Source organism: Gobio gobio (genome assembly GCF_949357685.1).
Source record: "Gobio gobio genome assembly, chromosome: 1".
NCBI classification, from domain to species: Eukaryota; Metazoa; Chordata; class Actinopteri; order Cypriniformes; family Gobionidae; genus Gobio; species Gobio gobio.
Genome location: NC_137097.1, coordinates 57,274,925 through 57,297,465, shown reverse-complemented (window position 1 = coordinate 57,297,465; position 22,541 = coordinate 57,274,925). Strand labels below are relative to the sequence as shown.

Sequence of the window (22,541 nt, the reverse complement as noted above, 5' to 3'; positions counted from 1 at the left end):
AGATCTTTATTTTTTTCATCAAGATTTCTCAGGTCTCGTGGTCAAATCTATTCAGTATTGTTTGGAGCAGCCATCGTCCCAGAGTGCGGGTCAGAAGGACACGAGAGAGAGCAGGAGAGGTGGCCTGGCTGCCTGCCTGAACCAAATAATTCCTGCTCCTGCGCTATTGTCTATGGAGGGGTGTGGAGAGCAGAACTGCCACACGCAGTGTTCGTGACGAGCAGTGACGTTACACACCACAGGAAGTGATGGCTATCACTGTCAATTAATTTTTTACACTCAGAACAGTACATAATGTTTTCTCAAATCATGCATACACACAGCATTATATGAGCTTTGGTTTATTTGCCCCCTGTTTTCCTGTTCTAGTGTGTCAGGGCTATTTTCCACCAAACACCAGTGGTATATTTATATCGTAGAACTCCTAGCAGCTGGTCCGGATGGACGGTGACAGCCATCGCTGCATGTATGTGTGTGCGTCTTGTGTTCGAGCGCTGTGTTTGTCAAGCTCTTGTTTCTCATGCCTCTCCTCTGCCAATCATTGTGTGTGATCTGTAGGCAGCTAGAGGTTTGTGGTAATCGGGATCTTCTCTTATTTTCCCATATGCTTTTATCTACTTATTCCCTCTTTCTTGCTCTCTTAACACCTTTGTTTGTCTGTTTGCATGTTAAATCAGTAGCATTAGTTTTCTCTTTCACACACACTCCCCTTCATCTTACAATTTACCATCATTCTCACCCCCCCCCCCCCCCCAACCCAAGGAGATGTGCACTGGGCAGTGACCAAGTCAATTGACAAACATCACGTAAATCACACACATAACAGATTTGATTGTTATCGCTACTCATGTTGTGTAGCTGACTTCCTAGAGGATTCACTTTGAATACTGTAGGAATCTCATCGTGAATGCATTGATACATCAGGAAATATGATAGCCAGTCCTGTTTAGCACTGATAAATAGGGTTATTTTCACACAATTTGGTTAACGAGAGTCCCAAAAGTTTTTATGACCAGCATCACTACCTTAAATATTTAGGACAACCACATCTTGAGCGGACTCCGTAAAGTTGTGCCGTGTGAACAAAACCACACTGGAAAACAAATTGTCTGTCACATCATACATTCATTCAGTGTCTTGAGTGTATTTTCTTTTGGGGTTCTGGTAACTTACAGAGATGGTTAAATGAGCTGTTTGATATAGCAAGGTTCGAGGTCCAATGGCTGTGTTCCTGCGGCACCGCTCTCATCAGTTTTGTGATCTGTGTGAGACCCAAGCTTTGCCCTGTACACTTAAATAAATATAGAAAAAGCATCCAAAGTTGCTATTTTTATTCTGTGGCGGAAACAAGCTTCCATGTTTCCATCATCAGTCTTTTTTTTTTATTGTAAAGTTTAGAGGTTAACACTGAAGACCAGGACTTTCCAGGAACTCGTGGCACCAAAAAGTGTTTGGACACTTAAGCCATACTTGATGTCATTGCATTAAAGGGCAAAGTAGTATGAATTAAGAAACTTAAGCAAAGGTTTGTTGGAATTTAATGCATACAGAGATATACTGCAGATGAGTTGTTCATTAAAAGTAATTATAAAATGCCTCTCTAATGCGTTGACATTCAGACAAAAGTGTGGCTAAATGCAACTGTGGCCACTGAGCATATGAAAACTGTGCCACTGTGACATTGAAAAGCCTCTCTGCTGTCCTCCCATTTGGACCTGAGCAGTAAGGAAGAGAATGTGTTAGATTTCTCTCTCTCCGTCTAGAAGCACAATGACGCAACACCAGCTGTCACCTTGATAACACTTTCCTGCTCTGATCTCTCTAGCTTTTGTTGGTAATCTCTCTGTTTAAAGCCTCTGACATTTTGGTGTCCAGCAACAGAGCATGAAGGTCAGCAGGAACACTGTCACCTCATAAATGGTTTCATTATCGGCCACCAATCTCTGGCTCTTAAAGGGATAGTTAACCCAAAAAGGAAAGTTCTGTCATTTACTCAACACAAAAGAAGATATTTGGAAGAATGTTTGTAACCAGGCAGATAGAGCAACCATTGACTACCATAGTAGGGGAAAAAATACTTCTGCTTGGTTACAAAAAATCTTCCAAATATCATCTTTTGTGTTCAGCAGAACAAAGAAACTCATACAGGTTTGGAAGAACGTGAGGGTGAGTAAATGATGACAGAATTTTCATTTTTGGGTGAAATATCCCTTTAAGGCCGTGACACACACCAAGCCGACGTCAAAGAACAAGTAGCAGCAAAAGGTCTACAGGTGACTGGCAATTAACACTTGCGTCTTCACCTGTGTGTAAGGAAATAACTGTCTATATCAGCACATTCAGCAAGTATTCTATATCTATATCAGTCTATATTCATCATTCAAAAAGGGACACCGGAATTCGCTGCAGATATACAAACCGTAAACAAAGCAGCACTTGCTTCCCATTTTTAATATCAATCTCCTCACTTTCTCCATTCCATACTGCTCATGTTATGAAATTGTAACGTGCTGAATCGGGTTAGCCCGACAGACGCGCGCCGATGGCTGACTGTTGGCTTGGTGTGTCACGGCCCTTTATAGTTCTTTTGATTTTACATTTACATTGGTCTCTGAGACCATCAATTCCTAGTCACTTTTAAGATGTTTTTTTTTTTTATTCCCAGTGTATCAACATAATAGTCCTTTCTATTTTCGTATTTACATTTGAGATGTTTTGCATGTTTCATGTTTATTTACAAGGTGTCATGTTTTTGTAATGACGGTACTGTGAATTTTCCACGCTTCAGTATTGCACAATATAAAACGTCCAATTTAGCGTGATCTCTTTCTCAATTTAAGTCAGTCTTAATGAAGCGGTCACAAACAGCTATTAAAGCCCTAAACACAATAGAAAACCACTCGCTGCCCTGCACGTCTCTGTTTGGCTTTAATTTAATCCCATCTTCCTCTCCCTCTCTCACTCCCTGCTATTACTATGTTGATTACATCACTTTCTTATCACTCTTTTCTTGTGGGAGTGTATATGTTTGGACAATATAACATTTTGTTGTTTTATTTGAATCATTTTTATATGAATTAACTGCCAGTTAGTGGATGTGTAGATGTGTGAATTCACTGTGGTAATGTAGTGGATCAAAGAGACAGTGTGACCAGTAGAAAGCTGTAGAGATTGGCCAGTTTTTTTCAGTTTGTGTGACGTTTGACTGTTCTTTTGACAGCCCAGGGTTTAAAAGCCAGGTTCGTATGGACATGTTTTCACTCCACTTGCACTGCTGTTGGATTCTTCGGCGTTGTTGCTCTTCATCTGTCTGTTTTATTTTAGTGCATTCATCCGTTTGTCCTCACAAAACCCACCCGCCTCCCACGTCTGCCTGACACGCCATCCACAGGGCCTGTGATTGGCCCTGAGCCACATTCGACTGATTCTGATTGGCTCATATGAAGAATTAAACTAGACAACGACAGCTTTCTTCCCCAAGTTCTGTTCTCTTGATCTAATGGTCTCCTGTTTGGGAAAGAGGAATTCACATTTGCTATGTAAAGTGCTCCACTCAGCAAGAAGAGGTAATGTGAGGTCAGCTCAATGCGCACCCTGTTTAGATGCTCCTCCAGTCTTCAGAATGATGAAATGCCGCGTGTTGTTAGCAGAGGATGCTGCAGAGCCACTGCATTGCAGGCCTTTTGGGCTGGGCTTACTGCAGGCGCATCTGCACTGCTGATAAATGAAAGATCCTGGGACTTACGCTGTTTTGATCCTGCGGTCTTTCTTCACATCTGTACGCAATAAGCTTATGATGGCGGTACATGTGAGCTGCAATTTGCCAAATGCTGGTTTTAATGTGCGTTCTGTGGCCTCCTCTGCTGACTATAAATACAGAAAAAGGAAATGATCGTTATCCCACGGTCTTGTTCCTTTTTTCATCCTCGTAATTTGACCGGAAGAACATGCACATAACTGTTTGAATAACCAGAGGCCCAAAGGGGATTTTGTACAAGATGAGCATTAGTGCAGCTCCCCATGCACAAACCATCTGGAGAAAACTTATTCTATTGCCCCACACACGCATACATTGCAGGTATGAAGATATAAAAGGAGAGCTCGACCAATATTCATTTAAGGCCGATATATCGCTTGTTTTTGTATGGGTTTGTTAACCAATAAGCAGAACTGATTTTGAATTCTTGCTGCTTTTTGACTTTTGAAAAACAATATTACTATAGTTTTAAGTAGGTCACAAACAATTATTTTGGTAATCATATAGACCTAAGTCTTAAAAATGACTTAAAATACATATATAATAACAATGAGGCAATAATATTTGGTTTGTAAATGTGTACAGTTGAAGCCTGAAAGCCCTAGTTTTGAGATATACATTGCCATTTAAAAGTTTGGGGTCAATAAGGTTTGTTTTTATCATTCAGCAAGATTTGAAGACTTTTGCATTGTTGCAACAAAAAAAAAAAATCTAATAAATGCTGGTCTTTTGAACTTTATAATCATCAGAGAATCCACAAGACGCAATACAAATGCTTTCAACATTGATGATAATTAGAAATAGGGGTGGGCGATATGACCAAATTCTTATTTTATTACATCTGGTTTGCACCCAAGTGTTTACTTTCACTTGAGGCATGACCTACTGTTTACATGAATACTCCACACGATGGGCATTTTGTCTTAATTGCCTGTGTATTCGACCATTCAAGTGCAATAAGACGTGAAAGAGAACTGAATTCGCAATCGCACGCTGAGAGACGACGCGGCTTTCTGTGCACGAGCTTACACTGTGTGTCAGCAAACGCCTTCTGAGAGAGGCAGCGAGCCAGTCAGCACGAGCACCGCACCGATTAAGCACATCCCGCTCTCTATATTCTCATTAATGCATTTCATCACTCTGAAGTGTCAATAGTGCGTATATTTACATACTGCGATATACATGATATAGCAATCTCTAACGATAGACATTTTATACCGTGGTAACAATATATATTGTCAAACCGCCCCCAGCCCTAATAGAAGAATAAATGATAATGATATTTCACAATATTACTTTTTTAACTATATTTTTGATCAAGTAAATGCAGCCTTGGTGATTATAAGAGACTTTCAAAAAATTCTACCAACCCCAATCTTTTGAACAGTAGTGTATATCTTAACACAACTTTTAAATGAGTTAGGGACATCTCAGGAGGCCCGTTGCAATAACCCCATTAAATAAATGGAAAAATATGATCAAATCCCAGTAGCAATCTTAACACCCGAAGCAAGCAAAAGAAATGGAGTAGATATTTGAAGCACTTTTAAAAACAAGCCTCACGGATCTCTAATAACAGACTGTAAGACTGATGGCTTTATATTTATAAAATGGATATTTAGGGCTTGTCCGTTCAGCGCTCCGTATCCAAATTGGCCAAACCATCGCGTGGGCGTGGCAAACAATCGGCAGTGCTAATGGAAAGTGGGTGTGTCTTGTGGGGGTAACCACTCCCTCCCTACCAATAATACTCTAACCTTGTACTTGCTCCTCTCACACCACTCATGGCTGCTCCATCTTATGCTCACCCTCTGTAGGTTGTGACATCTGTTTAGATGACCTTGTGCATCACCACTGTAATATGCTCGCCCTCATTTCTAACAACATCCTGAGCTCTCTGCTGCCCTCTCCCTCCCTGTATATGCTTACTACTATACAGACACGACTAACACCGCCGTCTCTTTTTGTTAAAGTGGTTTAACAAAAAGCTGCATGCTGGTTAATGGTTTTGGTTTTCACCTCTTTATTGAATTTTTGTTCACATTGGCCTTTATTTGTGGTGTGTGTGTGTGTAGATAAAAACATTTGCTTTCACATTGGCCTTTATTTGTGGTGTGTGTGTGTAGATAAGAACATTTTCATTCAGTGTTGACATTTTTAATATATTATCCATATATTATTTTTTTCTTTATGCTTGGATCAGATTAAAGCTGTTTATATTTTTGTTGTGACTTTAAGCTTGAATTTATATTCTTGCATTTCATGTATTGTTTTCAGTGTCCAGATTGTCTTTTTTCTTTCTTTTTTTTTTCTTTTTTTTTTTTTAATGAAGCATCAGATCAGTCTGTAAAATGCGAACACACTCACACACATGCAGATCGGGCCTCTCAATGGTAACCGAGGCCTCCCTCCCTCCCTCTCCACTTTTCGTTTATGTCTCTCCATAAATCTATCAATCTACCTCTTTGACTGTCTTCTCACTCCTCGATCTCCTCCTTTCGCTCTCGTTACAGCTACATACTGTATGTTTTTTTTCGTGGTGGCTCTGTTGTCATGATGATGAACTCACTAAAAGCTTGTGAAAGTTTTTGGTTTTTTATGTGTATGCAAACTCTATGTCTGTGCCGTTCCTTCCCCCTTAGTTGTTTGTGCATTAATCTTTCTCCCTGAGACGGTTTATATATGTATTTGTTGTGTCATGATACGTATATAACCGTAGGTTCCTCCCTCCTTCCTTTGAGACTGAAAGTGAGGTAGTAAACTCAGAGGTTGGTAGCGTAAACTTACATCCCTTTTAGCCGTTACCTCCACTAGTTGTTCATTTGAGGAATGCCCCTTTTAAGCTATAGATTAGATTTTAGACTATAGACGTTAGTATGAAGTTGGGTTCAATTACTCCTCCACATCAAACACTAGACTGTAAGGGCTTCAGATATGTGCCTTATTACAGAGCCCAATGACTTTTCCTCCTCTTGTTCTTTCTATCTATCTATCTATCTCCCTCTACTCTTCCTCCCTCTCTCTCCCTTCCGCTCCCCATCTGACAAGGAGTTTAAAGGTGTAGCAGATGTTGCTAATGTTAATGACAGTGAGTGAAGATGTTTTGACAGTTGTCTGGCTACCATGTGTACTTGTGACTCAGTGTGTGTGCGTGTGTGAGGAAAGCGCTTCTTATTATTGGAATATTGTGGTCTTTCTTTCCTTTCTTCCTCACATCAGGATAACATTGGGCACCGGCTCCTTCAGAAACATGGCTGGAAGTTGGGTCAAGGCCTGGGCAAAACCATGCAGGGTAAGCAAGCATCTTTCTCTTTCGAGCTCAATCTCTCCAACTCTTTCTCTCTCTTGATTTCCACCCAACAGCATCAATGCCCTATGGTTTGATCAGTTGTAAAAATGTTTTCTTTCTTTCCTTTCTGATCTCTCTTTCTATTCTGTTCCAGCACACCCATTTGTATTCCTCATTTGTACTGACATTAGTGGATGTGTCTGTGAGGAATGAATTTGTTTGGACTGTAGTGTTGATAGTGAACGGGGGAAGACATGGTGAAATGGATAGACAGGAAGGAGTTGGTAGAATGGCATGAGGTGACATCAGATAAGCATTGAGTGCACTAGCTTTTCTATGGAGCATTATAGTCTATATGGACAAGAGATGGGTATTTAAGCAATTTTGTAGTTGTTATAAAAAAATATTTTATGGTTCTATAGTATGATATATTGTAATTGTTGCTATGTGGGAGAAGACATTCACTCACTTTGCAAAAAAAACTCGTTGAGAATGCACATTTTCAATGTGTGATATAGCATAGTAAAATGCCTCTGAAATTTGAAAAAATGGGCATAGTTTTAGTTTTTTGTCTTCTATTTCTGTTTGGGTTGTCAAAATTAACTTAATTTTTGCAATTAAATTTTTTCAGTTTAACACGTTCAAAATATTTAACTCAATTACCACGGAATCTGTTTTTTCCCTTCGTCCTTTGATTGTGCTGCCGTATATAATCACCATACTATCATTCATTCAAGCGTTATAATACGCAAAAAACCCAGTGAATTGGCACTCTGTGAACAAACAACCAAAACGCACGCACAGAATGCCGCTTCAGAACAGCGCCGCATTGAGCGGTCTTTCACGCTTGAACGGACAGAACCACAAAATTCCCGGTTTGTCGAATATCCTAGTAAGAAACTAAGAATCCTAGTAATAAACAGTTGTCAGATCCGCATCATGTCAGGTCTTAATGACAGCAGCCTAATAAACCTGCTGTGTCATTAATAGGTGCTGGGTCAAACATGTATTTACCTATCGTGTTTTTTTTGTTGTTTTACGATTTTTATTATTCCGGAATCGATATTAATTCTTATTTTAGTCCTTGCATATAGACCAGGCTTAGGAAAGTTACCTCTTTTATTTCTGCAGAGGGCAGGGCTTGATAATAAGGACTTACCCGATGGCCCTCAATTCTTAAAAATCATGCATATCGTAATCACAAGTATTGTGATAGCATTGACTTGAGAGGTAGGTGTATCGTCCCAGCCCAAGTCATTAATGTTAATCAAAGAACAAAAGAGAAAGAGAAAAGCAATCATTGCTCTTGACTGAATAACTTTTCTAGCTTTAATAAGGATTCATCCATGTGGTATTGATATTTATACAGTTAAAAAAATTATATTATTAGTTACATTTTTGCCACAATATTGTTTTTGCTCTATTTAAACAACGAAAACAGTTCCAAACAAACGACCAACAGTCGCAACAACCAGTGTTTTTGAAAGAATCAATGGTTCAATGATCCATTCATAAAGGCCACATTTCCTTCGTTTCTTAATGATTCAGCCATTTGAATGAATCTGTTGAATAAATTACTTGTTCTATCAAAGTATTCGGTGTAGGAGTACTTGACGGCTCAATTACTCATGCACATCCCTGATATGATCAGTCAGACACACCCTAGCACCCATTTGAACACAAACGGTTATGATATCCTCTGGGTCACACCAGATAAAAGCATTCACTGTGTTCTTTTATAGTGCATTTGCTAAGCAAGAACAACTTTCATTTCTTCAAGTCGTCTCCCAGTTCCCCCTTTACCTTCTCCTCTGCTCTTGACTTATGGCCTGCAGAGGTGCTGTATTGATGCAATCTTGTTGTCCGAGTTCAGTTACATTTTTTTGTTTGCATGTGTGTGAACATGCATATGAGCCATTCTTCCCTGCTGAAGATCACTTTGTCTCTTGTTGCGCTAAGAACAGAGTTGAGATGTACAAAGGGTTAGATTTCTTGTTGACTTTTCTTAAGCAAATTGTACTTGTTGCATTTTTGGCGCTTGTGGAGCACTCAGAGTAAGGAAACGCAATTACTTAGAAGGGAGTTTCCTTTTCATGGATGGAAAGAGTAGATGTTAAAATCTTCCCCCAAGACAGAGAGTAAAGTTAGCTTTATAGAAGCTTTGTTTTCGGTCATTACTTCATTCTGATGCAATCGTTGGCAGACTGAGGTCTATGTAAAAATTGATCAGCAGTTTCTGAGACGCACGCTAACATGCATCTTATCCCAGTAGGAAAATAAAGCACACAATGAGAAATGCTGGTATGTGTCATCCTCTTAGTGCATCAGTAAGAGCAGAATAAAATGTAGTGTGTTATAACCTGAAAGAATGTTAAGATTTCTGAGCACACTTTAAAAAGAACAGGTTTTTTTTCCCCCTAGGTCTAGATTTCTTTCTTTCGTTCTTTCCCTTTATTCCTCATTGCAACGTCTGAGTGCGTGAGGTTTTGTTTGTGTGCACAGAAACATGTAAATTGATCTGCCCACATGTAAATCAGTATGAGATGTACTCCCTAGTACTCAACAAGGTAAAAGGAGACTAGCTCAGCTGACACCTTTATGACATGCTGCCTTGTTAAAATGACCTTTACAAATCGTTTTAGCAGAAAGGTTTTGATCCCAAGAGAAATTGCTCACAGAAATCAATGATAGGAATATGAATGGCTCTATCTCTAGGCCTCTATTGAAAGTAAACCGTGAAGGTTTGTTGTCAGCTAACTTTTGCAAGGTCATTTGGCCCATCAGGCGGGTATGTGAGTCTCTCCCTAGAGACTGCTTTTATTGTGAACATTTGCACATGCGCACACATTCACTCTAGATCACTGGTCTGCAGCTGTTAAGCTCTGCTATTCAAGTGCTGAAGTCAGCGTTGTGTAAAAACCCAAGATCTTAATCCAGTTCTTGGTGTGCATAAGAGAGAGGCGTAATATTGCTCCCCCAGTGACCGCTTCCCATGAACGTGAGCAACCCATTTCAACCATAGCCAACAAAATGGCGGATCATTTTTTGGAAAGAAATTAATACTTTTATGTTGCAAGGATGCATTTGATTGGAAGTGACAGTAACAACATTTATAATGTTATAAAATAAATTGTAATAATATTTAACAATATTACAGTTTTTACTGTGTTTATCAAATAAATGCAGCCTTGTTAAGCATTAGAGACTTCTTTTGAAAACTTTTAAAAATCTGACCAAACTTGAATGAAAAGTATACATACTGTTAGAATATTGTTCAACATTTATCTACTCTGAAATGGCTTAAAATGGTGCATTCGGAGGAAGCAGCCTTTTTAGCATAGCTATTTTTGCTGGGATTTAAATCGGAGGCAATTTTAATGTTTTCATAATCATAAGTTGCAGTAGAAATGTTATTTGCCGATTAAGAAGCTTGATAGGCCAATCAAATCGCAATTAAATCATTGTGATGTTCACCATATTGCTTAATTTTAGATTACAGCACTGCTTCACAGAGAGATAGTGTTTCCCTAACGCTGACAGCAGAAACCAGAAAAGCAGCTCTCTTTTTGGCCTTTGCAGTAGCAACTCACACTCCATTGGCTGCTTTCTTAGAACTCGCAGTGCGGAGAACCCAAAGGAAGTAGCCGTAGCCAGAGGTTGTCATCCCAGCCAAGTCAAGTGTGTGACAGATTAGGAATGTTTCCAGTGCTCCCCGGCACCGCCCATCTGTTTTGTAGCTTTGGCAAGACACTCAAAAGATCAGAGTTTTGTCCTTTCTTGGTTGTCGTCTTCCTGTCATCACGCTGTTTGTTTTTAATACATGGCGCAGACTGAGTGTCTGAAGTTTGTTTGCAGTGAAAGAGATTTTCCAGATCAGATAAAGTCCTGGAGCTTCCAGCGAGCTTGAGGAAGTAGATTAGTTCCATCTTGCAGGAGAGAAATGACGGGAGGATTAGAGTGAGAGCTTGTACACCATATTGCATGCCCAATTGTTTTTGTGGAATCTGCAGAAAAACTGCAGACCTGCATATGTGACCTGCTTATGTGTATTTTTGACCCAGTCAAGTGGTCCCGTTGGGAATTATTTGAAAACACTCTCACTCTTTGTGCAAAGGACTCGGCTGCATACATACACAAACTCACAAACAAACACACACGCCTGTTCACCCATTCTGGTGCTCATGACATGGTGTTTGAACCTTATCCTTTTCCTTTTCTCTCTATCTTTTAGAAAGAGCCTTGGTACTGAGTGTGAATTTACTGAAATGTCTCCCCAAATGCTTTGAGTTTCCATTGTATTGACTCTGTTTTTTTACTCTTCTTCTTTTTTTTTACTCTTGTTTTTTAGGTAAGGTTTGTAGGACCTCCCCCACTGTATGTTTGTGTGTATGTTTGAGTAAGTGTGCGTGTGCGTGTGGATGTTTTTTTCTTGTAAATAATACAAAATAACTCTCCCCCTTTTACAGTGTAGCCTAACGGCCTTTCTTAGTTCTTCTCTATACGCTTACAATCACTAAACGCTCTCTGCTCAAAATACCAGCGCTACGATTTGAAACTCATACCAAAATGGAATCAGTAAATATTTTGTAGGAATTGCCCATTTTTTTTTTCCCTCTTGATTGTTCAGAATTCACCCATGTTAGAATAGTACTTGTATATATTAGTTTAATGTATGTTTGGCTGCGATGGGGGTGTTTTGATTGGCTGAGAACATGAGATGGGGCCCTCTGATTGGCTGTGAACATGATTCTGCCTCTTTCCCATGATTCCCCTGAATGGCTTGCCAGAATGAGCCTCAATCTCCCGCCCATTCTCCCCCTCCTTCCGCCTTCGATCGGTCTATCTGCCTGCGTCCACTTTTGTGAAGTGAATGTACACATGTGGTACATGTGGGAGTGGAAATTGTATGTGTTGAGAGTGTGTGTGTGTGTGTGTATGTGTCACCAAAACAAGGGGTGGGGGCTCAGGTGTTTTAGCTTGCAGGGAGAAGTCTTCACACCATCCCACCTGCATCCCACTTCTCCTCTTATAAATGTACTTGTGAAAGCCTCACCTGACCTGACCCATCTCCTTCCCCCTCCTGCAGAGCATGCTGGCTGTAGAGACCCAGTCTTGTGAAGCTGAGTTTTAAGCAACGCAAGAGACCACAAAACAGATTGGAATTGATTCTGGATAAATGGCGAGATGAAAATGACTGTGAAATAGATCTAGTCCTCTAAAGAAGCCAGAGTCCTGCTGGCCGGTAAGAACGATGCGCTGCTAAAAGCTCACTCACAGCATATGCTTCTCATAGCTCGTACAGCTGTGTGATGAAGTATGTATACAACGGCCTCTCTGTCTGAGAAACACATTCACGTGGAGACTTGGACCCGCATGGGGATTGGAGAAAGGGGGGAAACGGGGAGGAGAGTGCTCCTTTTTGGATTGAGTGATGGTTTGATACATTTCTGTTGAAAGACAATCATCAAAGAGAGGGGAAACTCCTCTTTGCTTTGTCGGGGAGGAACCCAAAAGCCTGAAATTATAGTACCAGAAATGAGCAGTAAAGAGGAGGAGAGTCAGGGATGGTGAGAGGGTATCTCTGTAATCACCCAGGCCCATTGGTAGGGGGTACACCAAAGCCCCTGCCCCCAAACCCACCCCTAACCCTTTACCCCTTACCCCTGAACGCTCTCTTTGTGCCTCAATCTTCCTGCTTAACCAATTGGTGTTTCTTTTTTGCAGCATTATGATCCTGGCCATGTTGTGCTGATGGTAAACTTAGTGGTAAATGTTATTTTTACCCCTGATTGAATTGGTTATTTTATTTATTCTTTCATTTTATTTTTATTTTTTTTGTTTGATTTTACTTCCCCCATTTCTTGTTTTGATATGACTCTCATCATCAGAGCACCAGTGTTTAATAGGCTTAAACTGTCTCTACCTCTCTTTGTATTAGTCTTCATTCTGCTGCCCGTCTCTTAGTGTTCAATATGCACTCTTCTAGAACACTCTCATTCTGTTTGTTTTCAGTTTTTTGGGGGATATTTAGATTCACTTCCCCTTTTATTTTGCATTGCACCCTTTTTGTCCAGTCTCGTTATTTTCTTTCACTGGAATGCATAATGCTAGTCTTGACCTCACATTGTTCCCAAAGACAGATTGTTTGGGAAGGGAAAGGATTGAGATCGTTGATTTGGGGGCCTGATTTTGGGATTCCCCCCTACCTTTTAGGGAAAATTACAAGACAGAAAATACAAGACATTCCATGTTTCCAATTAGATATGGTAGAATGTTAGAAGACACTATAACCAGATACCTAAATATTGTTTAGTAATTATATTAAGTTAAGAATAATTCAAATGAGGCTCATTTATTATATACAGTTTATCTGCTTTGTTAATAAACTCTCTTGTGCACCCTGGTGGTAGTATGAATCCCTCAGTGCACTTTCCTGGACGCTCTGGTGGGGGCTGGAATCCCTTCAGGCCCTTATCGTTCCGCACATGCTCCTTTATCACTTTCTTACAGGAACAATTATACCACTGGGCTGAAGCTTCAGTCTCTCTCTGCCACAAATTAGACAGTCTTACGTTTGCTAATTGTAATGCGTATCTTTCTGCTCAAGGACTAGGTCTTTCATGACTCAAACACCGCTTTCTCAAAATGTATTCACAGTACTGATGCCTTAATTCGTTTGAATGTAGTGAAATTTGGAAGACGTTCTTCTTTTGTTAGTTCAGCAGGGTAAAGTCAACTATACTTGCTTGTTTTACTCAGTTTTGAAAGCTTCTCAGCACTTCTATGTGGTTGTTAAACAAGTAATAGGCAACGGTTATTTATCATTAAACTGATACTAAAATTTGATTAAATAAAATGCTAATGAACCGAAAAAAGTCATGGTATGGCCACTATTGAAAATGTATACCGTTTTGTCTTTTGTCAAAAAAAACAAACAAAAGGTTTTAGTTTCAAATCAGTGTTTCAATGCTTAAGGGTATTTAGGCATCACACAATTCTAATGTTCATGGGTACTGGATAAAAAGTTTTTAAAAATCACTAATACAACCTTTTTTGTTAAATTCCTAGCCCTTTTATTGCATTGTTACTCCTGATACAATTTCTTTCTTGCCTTTTGTCATTACATCAGCCCAAGGGTATGAACTGATCCTGCTTTTAAACAATTCCCCCCAAAAAATTGACAAAAAAGAGGAAGACTGACAGAAAAAAAACTGAAATCCAAACGATTGATTGGAGTCTGATTGATTGTGACCATGGTGCTAGCCTGTGCAGCCGCAAATTAGTATGACTTCTGTTTTTGTGCCTTTTCTCCTTTATTTCAAACCCCCCACCCTTTCCTGTCTCTGTGTCTGTATGTTTGCCACCCCCACCCCATCCCCACACTCCCAGGTAAGTACATCCTTTCCCCAACCCTGCACTGTCACCATGGCAACCTCTGGCCTTTGACGTCACTCTGCTGCTGTAGCTCAGTGCTTGTGTCCTTATTCTCTCTGTTCTCCGTCTTTCACTCCCTGTGTCTCTCCTTCTTCCTTTCTCTCTCTCTTTATCTCTCTCTCTCTCTCTGCTTCGTTTGGCTGGTTATGAGTGGATTAAGCAATTATGTGTCAATCTTCAATGTAGTTTTGATTGTCTTTTTTTTCATTCTGATTTGTGTTCATTTTTTCTGATGTTACTTTTCCTCTGATCTAGGTCTTTTCACAGCTTGCGTATATAAAACTTATGACAGGTTTTGATCAGTAAGAAAGTACAATTTCAGGATATAATATGGGACATACACCTCATTTGCATCCAGGTGTGGCCTGTAGCCAGGTAGGAAAGTTGATGAGAAGCTCAGAGAGGGTTTAGACCTAGATAAATGGGTGTAAAGAGTGGTCAGTGTTGCTGCAGTACTGCGAAAAGATGCAGTGAATGCTGATATCTCCTCCCTCTCTTAAGTACTCTTTCTCTTAAGTTAAGAACAGAATCATCCATACTGCATTAAGACTTGACTAAAAAGATGGGAGGGCAATAACAGGGAAAAAAGTGAGGAAGAAAGAAAGTGAGAAATAAAACCTCCTAAAGCAGGCCACTGTAGGGACACTGCGGCACATTCGGTGAAATCTTCAATCCAACTTTTTACCTCCTTGTTTTCTGTCCCTTGCTTTTTTTTATGTATGCAGTTCATTACAAAATAAATTGGCAGCAAACTCAAATAGTAAACAATTCAAACTAGCCTTAATTAGTCTTATTGCAGCACCTGGCATGTCCTTTTAAAGGAGAGCTGCACATGAAGCTGTGAGAATGGCTAGAGTTTGGTTCACTGTAGCTTTCTGGTCTCTTGCACTTGAAGGCAGTCTCTCTAACCCAGCACCCTGTGCTCTAAGCAGGCTGTCCCGCCCCGAGTTGTCTCTTATATCTGAACAAAAGTCTAACCTCTGTCCTATGTCTCTCTCTCTCTGCCTTTCCCCCCCAAACCTCATAGGACGAACTGACCCAGTGCCCATCATCCTCAAATATGATGTCATGGGAATGGGGCGAATGGAAATGGAGGTGAGAAGTTTTGTTGCGTGTGCTTTCTTTTCTTACTGAATGTTATGTTTTAATGTATGCTCCTCTAACCTGTGTTTGCACATGTGTGCCCACAGCTGGACTATGCAGAAGATGCCACAGAGAAGCGCCGGGTGTTGGAAGTGGAAAAAGAAGACACAGAGGAACTGCGTCAAAAATACAAGGTGAAATTCTATGACAGCAACAAGGTTCTTTGCCTTTTTCTTTTTTCTGTCAAACCTATGCACATAATTTCCCTTTCCTTACAGTTAGGGATGCACCGACATTTTCTATAATTTTCAGTCATATTTCTTTTTATTCAGATTCAGTCAAATGTATTAATTCAATTAAAAAGTCTAATCATAATACAATTATTTAAAAAAAACACATTTAAAATAAGAAATTAATAATGTTTTTTAATTAATCTTCGGCCAAGTGCATTCAGTATTTTTGGTTTCAGACCAGAATTTTCATTTCGGTGCATCCCTACTTAGTTCTTCCCAGTGTCCTCATTTCTAATAGATTAAATGCAAGTCTTATCTAGTTAAAATTCTGTGAATGTTTGAGATCGATTTGTCACAGTCACTAACAAAGCTTCTCTTGTTCCACTGGAGCTCAACCGCATACATACAAACAAACATACAAAAACATCATTGAGGATAGCTGTGGGCAACCTAAGTGGAATGTGTCTCTCTAAAGCCGTTTGTAGTTACAAGCATGTTAATATACTTATTATTAATCTCCTTCACACAATCCTGATGTCTTTCCTGACAAACTATCCTACATGTACAGGACATTAACATGTTCATATAGCTTTCTCCAAAATGCCAAAAGTTGCCTATGCAAGCCAGTTTTCCACATCCTAACCTAATCAACCTAATTCCATTAAAGATTCATTATATGTTGTTCTGTATATGTAGGATTATGCGGAGAAGGAAAAAGCTATTGCCAAAGCTCTAGAGGAACTGAGGGCCAACTTCTACTGTGAACTGTGTGATAAGCAATACCAGAAACATCAGGAGTTTGACAATCACATCAACTCCTACGATCATGCTCACAAGCAGGTAGGAAAGATTCACATTGGCCTACATGGCATCATTTTCTTCACATTCAACATGTCTTTTTCAGATGTGTAGCTGCATCTCTTAACACTTTCAGTAAGTTTTTATTCCTCTCTGTCTAATCCTACAGAGACTGAAAGAGCTGAAGCAGAGAGAGTATGCTCGGAATGTGTCTTCTCGTTCCAAAAAGGATTGCAGAAAACAGGAGAGGATGCTGCGGCGGCTTCATGAGCTGGCCGAACAGAGGAAACAGCAAGACCAGTAAGTAAAATTCAGAGTCTGTCTTCTAATCTTTTTTTTTTTTTTTTTTTTTTTTTTTTTTTTTTTTTTTGCCAGTCGTAGCACAGAGTCTCATTCTTTAATTTATTTTGCAGTGTCCCTGGTAGTGGCCCTATGTTTAAAACCACCACAGTGGCAGTAGATGGAGAAAAGGGGGAAGACTCCATGGATGGTGTGCCTATGACGGTGGATACCAACACAGAGGCTATTGAAGATAAGGGAATCTGTAGTGTTAGTGGTCAAGGCTCCCCTAGAACAGGCCCTACCATCAGCTTTGGATTTAACAAGACTAGTTCTTCTCCAACACCCTCTGGAGGTTCACAGGCTCCCAAAGTCAGTGTCTCCTTCTCTTTTGCTAAGAAAGCCCCAGTCAAACTTGAGACAGCTGCAGCTTTCTTTGCTGACCCTGGTGAAGAGACAGTGGAAGGAGAAGAAGGTCAGGAAGAGGGAGGAGAAAAGACTGGAGCAGAGGATGTTTGTGTGCCATCTACCACTGATATCCCCCAAGCTGGAGGTGGAAGTGCTAGTGGTAGTGCTAGTGGTAGTGCTAGTGGTAGTGGTGGAGGAGATGGAAGCGGAGGAGGAGCTGGAGAAGGAGGTGGTGAGGGTGAAGAAGAGCAGTCACAATCAGATGATGGAGGAGGCCTGGCCTCCACTTTGAACAAACTGAAGATGATGATGAAAAAGGAGGAAGGTTACTCGGGACAGGAGCCACAGTATTACCATTATGTACCTCCTGCACATTGTCGGGTCAAGCCCCATTTCCAGTTTCTGCTTTTCATGAAGGCTACAGACCAGTGTGATAGCAAGGATGAGGATGGAGCTAAAGATGAGAAGGCAGCAGCAGGTAACGTTGAAGAGCAAGTCAGCTGCTGCACATCTGAAAAAGACACTGATAATGAACCTACACAGGCACAAAATACAAATCCCTCTCCTACATCAGCCAAAGTGAAAACAGTGGAAGAATCAGCAAAAGAATCAGGTAGTGCGGCTGCAGTGCAAAGTGATACAGCAGTAATTGTTAGCTCACACCAGCCAGCTGATAACAAGCAAGGGATATCAGTGTCTCCAGACACGGGTCCCCGCATACCAACTGGGCCTTTCTTTCCAGTGCTAAGTAAAGATGAAAGCACTACCTTGCAATGGCCTTCTGAATTGTTGGAATTTACTAAGGCTCAGCCATCTCTTTCCTACAGTTGTAATCCTCTTTACTTTGACTTCAAACTTTCAAGAAACAAAGGAAACTGGGCAAGCAAAAACAGCAAACCTGCCAAGGCAGTTCGCAATGATGGACAAGAGGGGTCTAAGCCTGAAAACACAGACAGCACTCCTGACACTAGTGGAGAGACTTGCACTGCTACACTGGTTGCAGGACCCAGTACTGTTCAAAAAGAACAACCATTGTTAAAAGAGGGTGCTGAGAGCGAGAACAATGAGCAGAAATTACAAAGTAATGAAGATGTGGCTGCAGGGTCTAAGAAAAAGAAAAAGAAGAAGAAGCACAAGAAGTCAAGCAAGCGTTCCAAACGTAAAGAAAAAGCAGCAGTAGAGGGGGAGTTAGAGAATGAGACACCAGGAGAGAAAACAAAAAAGAAGAAAAAACATAAAAGAAAGAAAAGCAAAAATAAACCACGTGGCACTGATGAAATTGAAGCAGAGGGAGGTGGCAGTAAGGAAAAGGAGAAAGACAAGGATGAAAAGGATGGAGCATCCACTGCTCAGTCATCAGCATTAAGCACGTCCCTTGAGGGAGGAAAAAGAAAACGGTCCCACAAAGTGTCTCAGTTGTCTGGAGTTGAGGAAAGCAATGCAGAAAAGCCTAGCTCTAAAGAGGAACATAATGGTACGAAACGTCTTAAATCTGACACCAACACACCTGCTGCCTCCTGCTCTGCCTCAGCCCAAAAGAGCTCAAGTGGAGGTCGACCTCCAAGCAGCGACAGTGAGGAGGATGGTGGATCGTCCTCTAAACGTTCTCGACCAGCTCGCCGTCGCTCCACACCACCACGTGAGCAGCGCAGACACTGCAGTGATGATTCTGGACGATCACGTAGTAGGTCATCACGTCGAGGAGACCACAACCATAGACGCCACAGAGGTGAAAAGTCACACAGTCGATCCTATTCAAGTAGCTCCGAACGTTCCTCAGCAGGGAGCAGTGCTTACAGTCGCCGTAGCCGTAGCTACTCAGACAGTTACAGTGATTACAGTGATGAAAAACATCGCCACAGATCAAGACCCTCCTCAGACTCAGACTATGAGAGGCGTGACAGTGGGCGATCTCACAGGCGACATTACTCCTCATCATCTTCAGAGGAAGACTCGCGTTCACGTTCACGCTCACACAGCCGCAGGAAACATCATCGGCGGAGACACCAACGGAGCAGTAGTCGCAGCTCCAGTCGTAGTAGTAGGAGCAGCAGCGCCCGTTCCTACAGACGCAGCAGCTACAGTCGCAGCCGCAGCTCTGCCAGTCGCTCCTCTATCTCCACCAAGGGCTCTCCACATCGACATGGTCACAGCCGGCGATCTGACAGCTCAACGCGGCGACGGGATTTCAATCGATCGCGAATCTACCGCTCACAGTCTCCTAGGTCTTCCCGCGCACAAGCCCGAAACAGCAACTCTTCATCGGCACAAGGAACTAGAGGTGGTGGATCTTCCTCAAAGGAGGGTGGAGGTGCTGCAGAACATCGGAATTCATTCACAGCTCGACAACTCTTGGAGAAAATCCAATCCAGAAAAGGAGGGGATGAATCTGGTACTGGCACTAAGGCAGGCATCAAGATCAAGGATCCTCCACAGGGATACTTTGGGCCCAAGCTCCCTCCTGCCCTTGGAAACAAAAGTATGTTGTCTCTTTTTGGCAAGCTCCAAGCAGGAAGGAAGCCATCGTTACTTTCTCTTACACGTCCAACTGAGGGCGAAAAGTCTGAAAAGGGAAAACATTCTGATAGTAACGAAGTGATCCTGGTAGAACCCATTCGTGAGTTTCCCCCACCACCACCTCCACCTCAGCCGCCAGTTCAACAACCGCAACAACAACAAAAGCAGCAATTGGAGGAGCCTGTATCAAATGCCGCTGTGCCCGAAGAGGCCAGACATCCACCGTTAGACCCTCCAACCCTTCATGAGTCTCAGCCACAATATGAGCAGGATCCAGCAATGATGATGTCTCAATACCAAGGTGAGCCAAGACAAGACCCCAATAACCCAATGTTGGACGGGCATATAATGGGGCCTGAAATGGGGCCTGCTATGCACGCCTACCCTGGTTACCCCCCTCCCACAATGGAGGATGGGGACATGGGCATGGAAGCTGAAGAGGATGGTCTTGCACCTTTAGAAAGTCAACCAATCACCTTTACCCCAGAGGAAATGGAGAAATACAGCAAGTTACAGCAAGCAGCTCAACAGCACATTCAACAGCAACTGTTGGCCAAGCAGGTGAAGAGCTTCCCCTCAGCTGCAGCTGCTGCAGCGGCAGCTAACTTGGCAGCAGCGGCTAACCTTGCGCCTGCACCGCCGCCACCACCAACTGCAATGCAGCCTATCCACATCCAGCAACCCACAGTTTCTGCAGCTTCTGCTACCTCTATTACAACAGTGCAGCACGCCATCCTGCAGCACCACGCTGCTGCCATGGGCCTTCATCCCCATACCCAACATCATCCCCACCCTGCCCATGCCCAGCTAGCCCAGGTGCACCACATACCTCAACATCATCTAACCCCGATCTCCTTGTCACCACTGGGCCATTCTTTGGGCCATTCATTGGGTCACTCTTTAGGACACACTGGCCTGATTCCAGCCCACCACACTGCCTTCCTTTCAGGCCAACCTATACATATTATACCAGCCTCTGCCCTTCATCACACCCCTCTTGCTCTACACCACTTCCCCCATGCCCTCTACCCAACACTCTTCGCCCCTCGGCCAGCCTCTGCTGCGGCAGCAGCTGCCCTACAGCTACACCCACTTCTGCATCCTATCTTCTCAGGGCAGGACCTTCAGCACCCTCCAAACCATGGCTCCTGAAAATCCGGCTTCTCCCGAAGTGAAGGCCTGGCAAGCAGCGTGCAAGGCTGAAGAGAGATTTAGCTAGTGGGTGGCACAGTCTGGCGACCCATAGTCCTCCTCTGTCCTCTGCTACCTAAGGGTGACCTCAACAGGGCTGTTTAGGAGTGCATTTAAATGGAGGACAGAAAAAGATCTTGTCTGCCTTTTGTGATTGTAATGTTATGATATTGTATCTCCTGAACCAGGAGCTAGGTTGGTTGATTGGTTGGTTGAGGTATGTAACATCATACATATATAATTCCCACAAGGAGTACAAGTTGGTTTTATAGGCCAAGACATGGATCTTACAACTAGGAAACCACTTCTGGAGTATCGTTTCATTTTGTATGGTATGTCAAATTAGTTTATTTTTCTGATGTGTTTCTTGTATGCAGAAGCTCGCTTGCAGAAGCCATAATCAAGATCTTTGTTGTGGGCTTTAAGCGTGGTTGTATACAGTTGATAATGGGTGGTCTTTAAGGGTCACTTTTGGAGACTTGTTTTTCTGTGTACTAAGCACTGAAAGTTGCAGAGTTTATGAATAAACAAACTCATTGTATGAATATGCAAAGATGCACATTTAAGCCTGCTATTCAAAAAACAGGCTGTGATATACTGACGATTGGTTGGCTGTAGGATTATCATAATATTTGGTAATTTTCAGCTCATAACAATTATCAAAAACCATTGTACTATACTCTGATCAAAGGGTATCACAAAACATGAACGAGATGATTAAAATAAAAGCCATACTCGGCACTGAACAGTGTTAAGCTATTTTTGCTGATTGGTTGTAAATCAATATAAATGATCTGAAAGTAGTGGATAAAATCGACATCACACATGTTGATGTCAAGTTGTTATAATGTCACAGGCTGTTGAAACTGTATAACAAGTTACACTTTGGGATTTGAAGGTTTCCATCCCTTATTGAAATTGTGAAATCTTGCACTGAAGAAAAAAAAATGTACATTGAGATGCTGTTTTTGCATCTCGTAACAACTGTATGATTGTAGTATTCTGCAATAATTTTATTTTCTATTTGATTTTAAATTATTTGCTTTTTGGAAAAAAAAATGTTTCTTTCTGTACAATTAGTTAAATGTAAATAACGTTAACGTAGTGAAACTGTAAAATAAAGGTTTGTAACACCCATTTAAAATGCTAATAAAAAATGAAATTAAAAATGGGGGGGAAACATTTATGTAAACATGATCAGGGCTGGTACTACAGAGGTGGCGAGTGTGTTTGGACAGTGGAGGAATAACAGAATGTGGCGAAACCTTTGGTGACGTACTGTAAATGGCAGCAATGACGTTAGCTTTTTTTAATTCCTCCTCGATGCATCAGCAAATAAAAACTTTGACTTGTAATTCTGGTGTGATTTATTTATTTATTTATTTTTTAATCCATGTTTATAGGAAGCAGCCTAGTACTAAACCCTTTTTCGTAGAATAAATGTGTTCCTATCAAGCAAATCGTCATTTACAGTCTTGCTGCGTAATTTGCTTTAAGATTACAGTTTATAATAACTTTTCAAATAAAGCCTAGGTTTTAACATCAGCAGGGC

General features: G+C 41.4%; 1 protein-coding gene across 11 annotated transcripts in view; it reads left to right on the top strand.

The window, feature by feature from the left end:
- Window positions 1–22,336, top strand: part of gpatch8 (G patch domain containing 8) — a 49,538-nt gene extending 27,202 nt beyond the window's left edge. For 3 of the 11 annotated variants that reach the window (XM_079821495.1, XM_079821498.1, XM_079821497.1), the window contains 7 exons: window positions 6,977–7,049; window positions 12,771–12,812; window positions 15,508–15,575; window positions 15,671–15,757; window positions 16,493–16,636; window positions 16,764–16,894; window positions 17,008–22,336. In XM_079821495.1, coding sequence (XP_079677621.1) covers window positions 15,549–15,575; window positions 15,671–15,757; window positions 16,493–16,636; window positions 16,764–16,894; window positions 17,008–20,950 — 4,332 coding nt within the window. In that variant the 5' untranslated portion in view covers window positions 6,977–7,049; window positions 12,771–12,812; window positions 15,508–15,548 and the 3' untranslated portion in view covers window positions 20,951–22,336. Of the gene's footprint in view, window positions 1–23; window positions 467–3,220; window positions 3,240–4,623; window positions 7,050–12,770; window positions 12,813–15,507; window positions 15,576–15,670; window positions 15,758–16,492; window positions 16,637–16,763; window positions 16,895–17,007 lie in introns of those variants that run through there. The other 8 variants (XM_079821489.1, XM_079821492.1, XM_079821493.1 and 5 more) reach the window with 5 other exon arrangements.
- The last annotated feature ends 205 nt before the right edge of the window (window positions 22,337–22,541 follow it).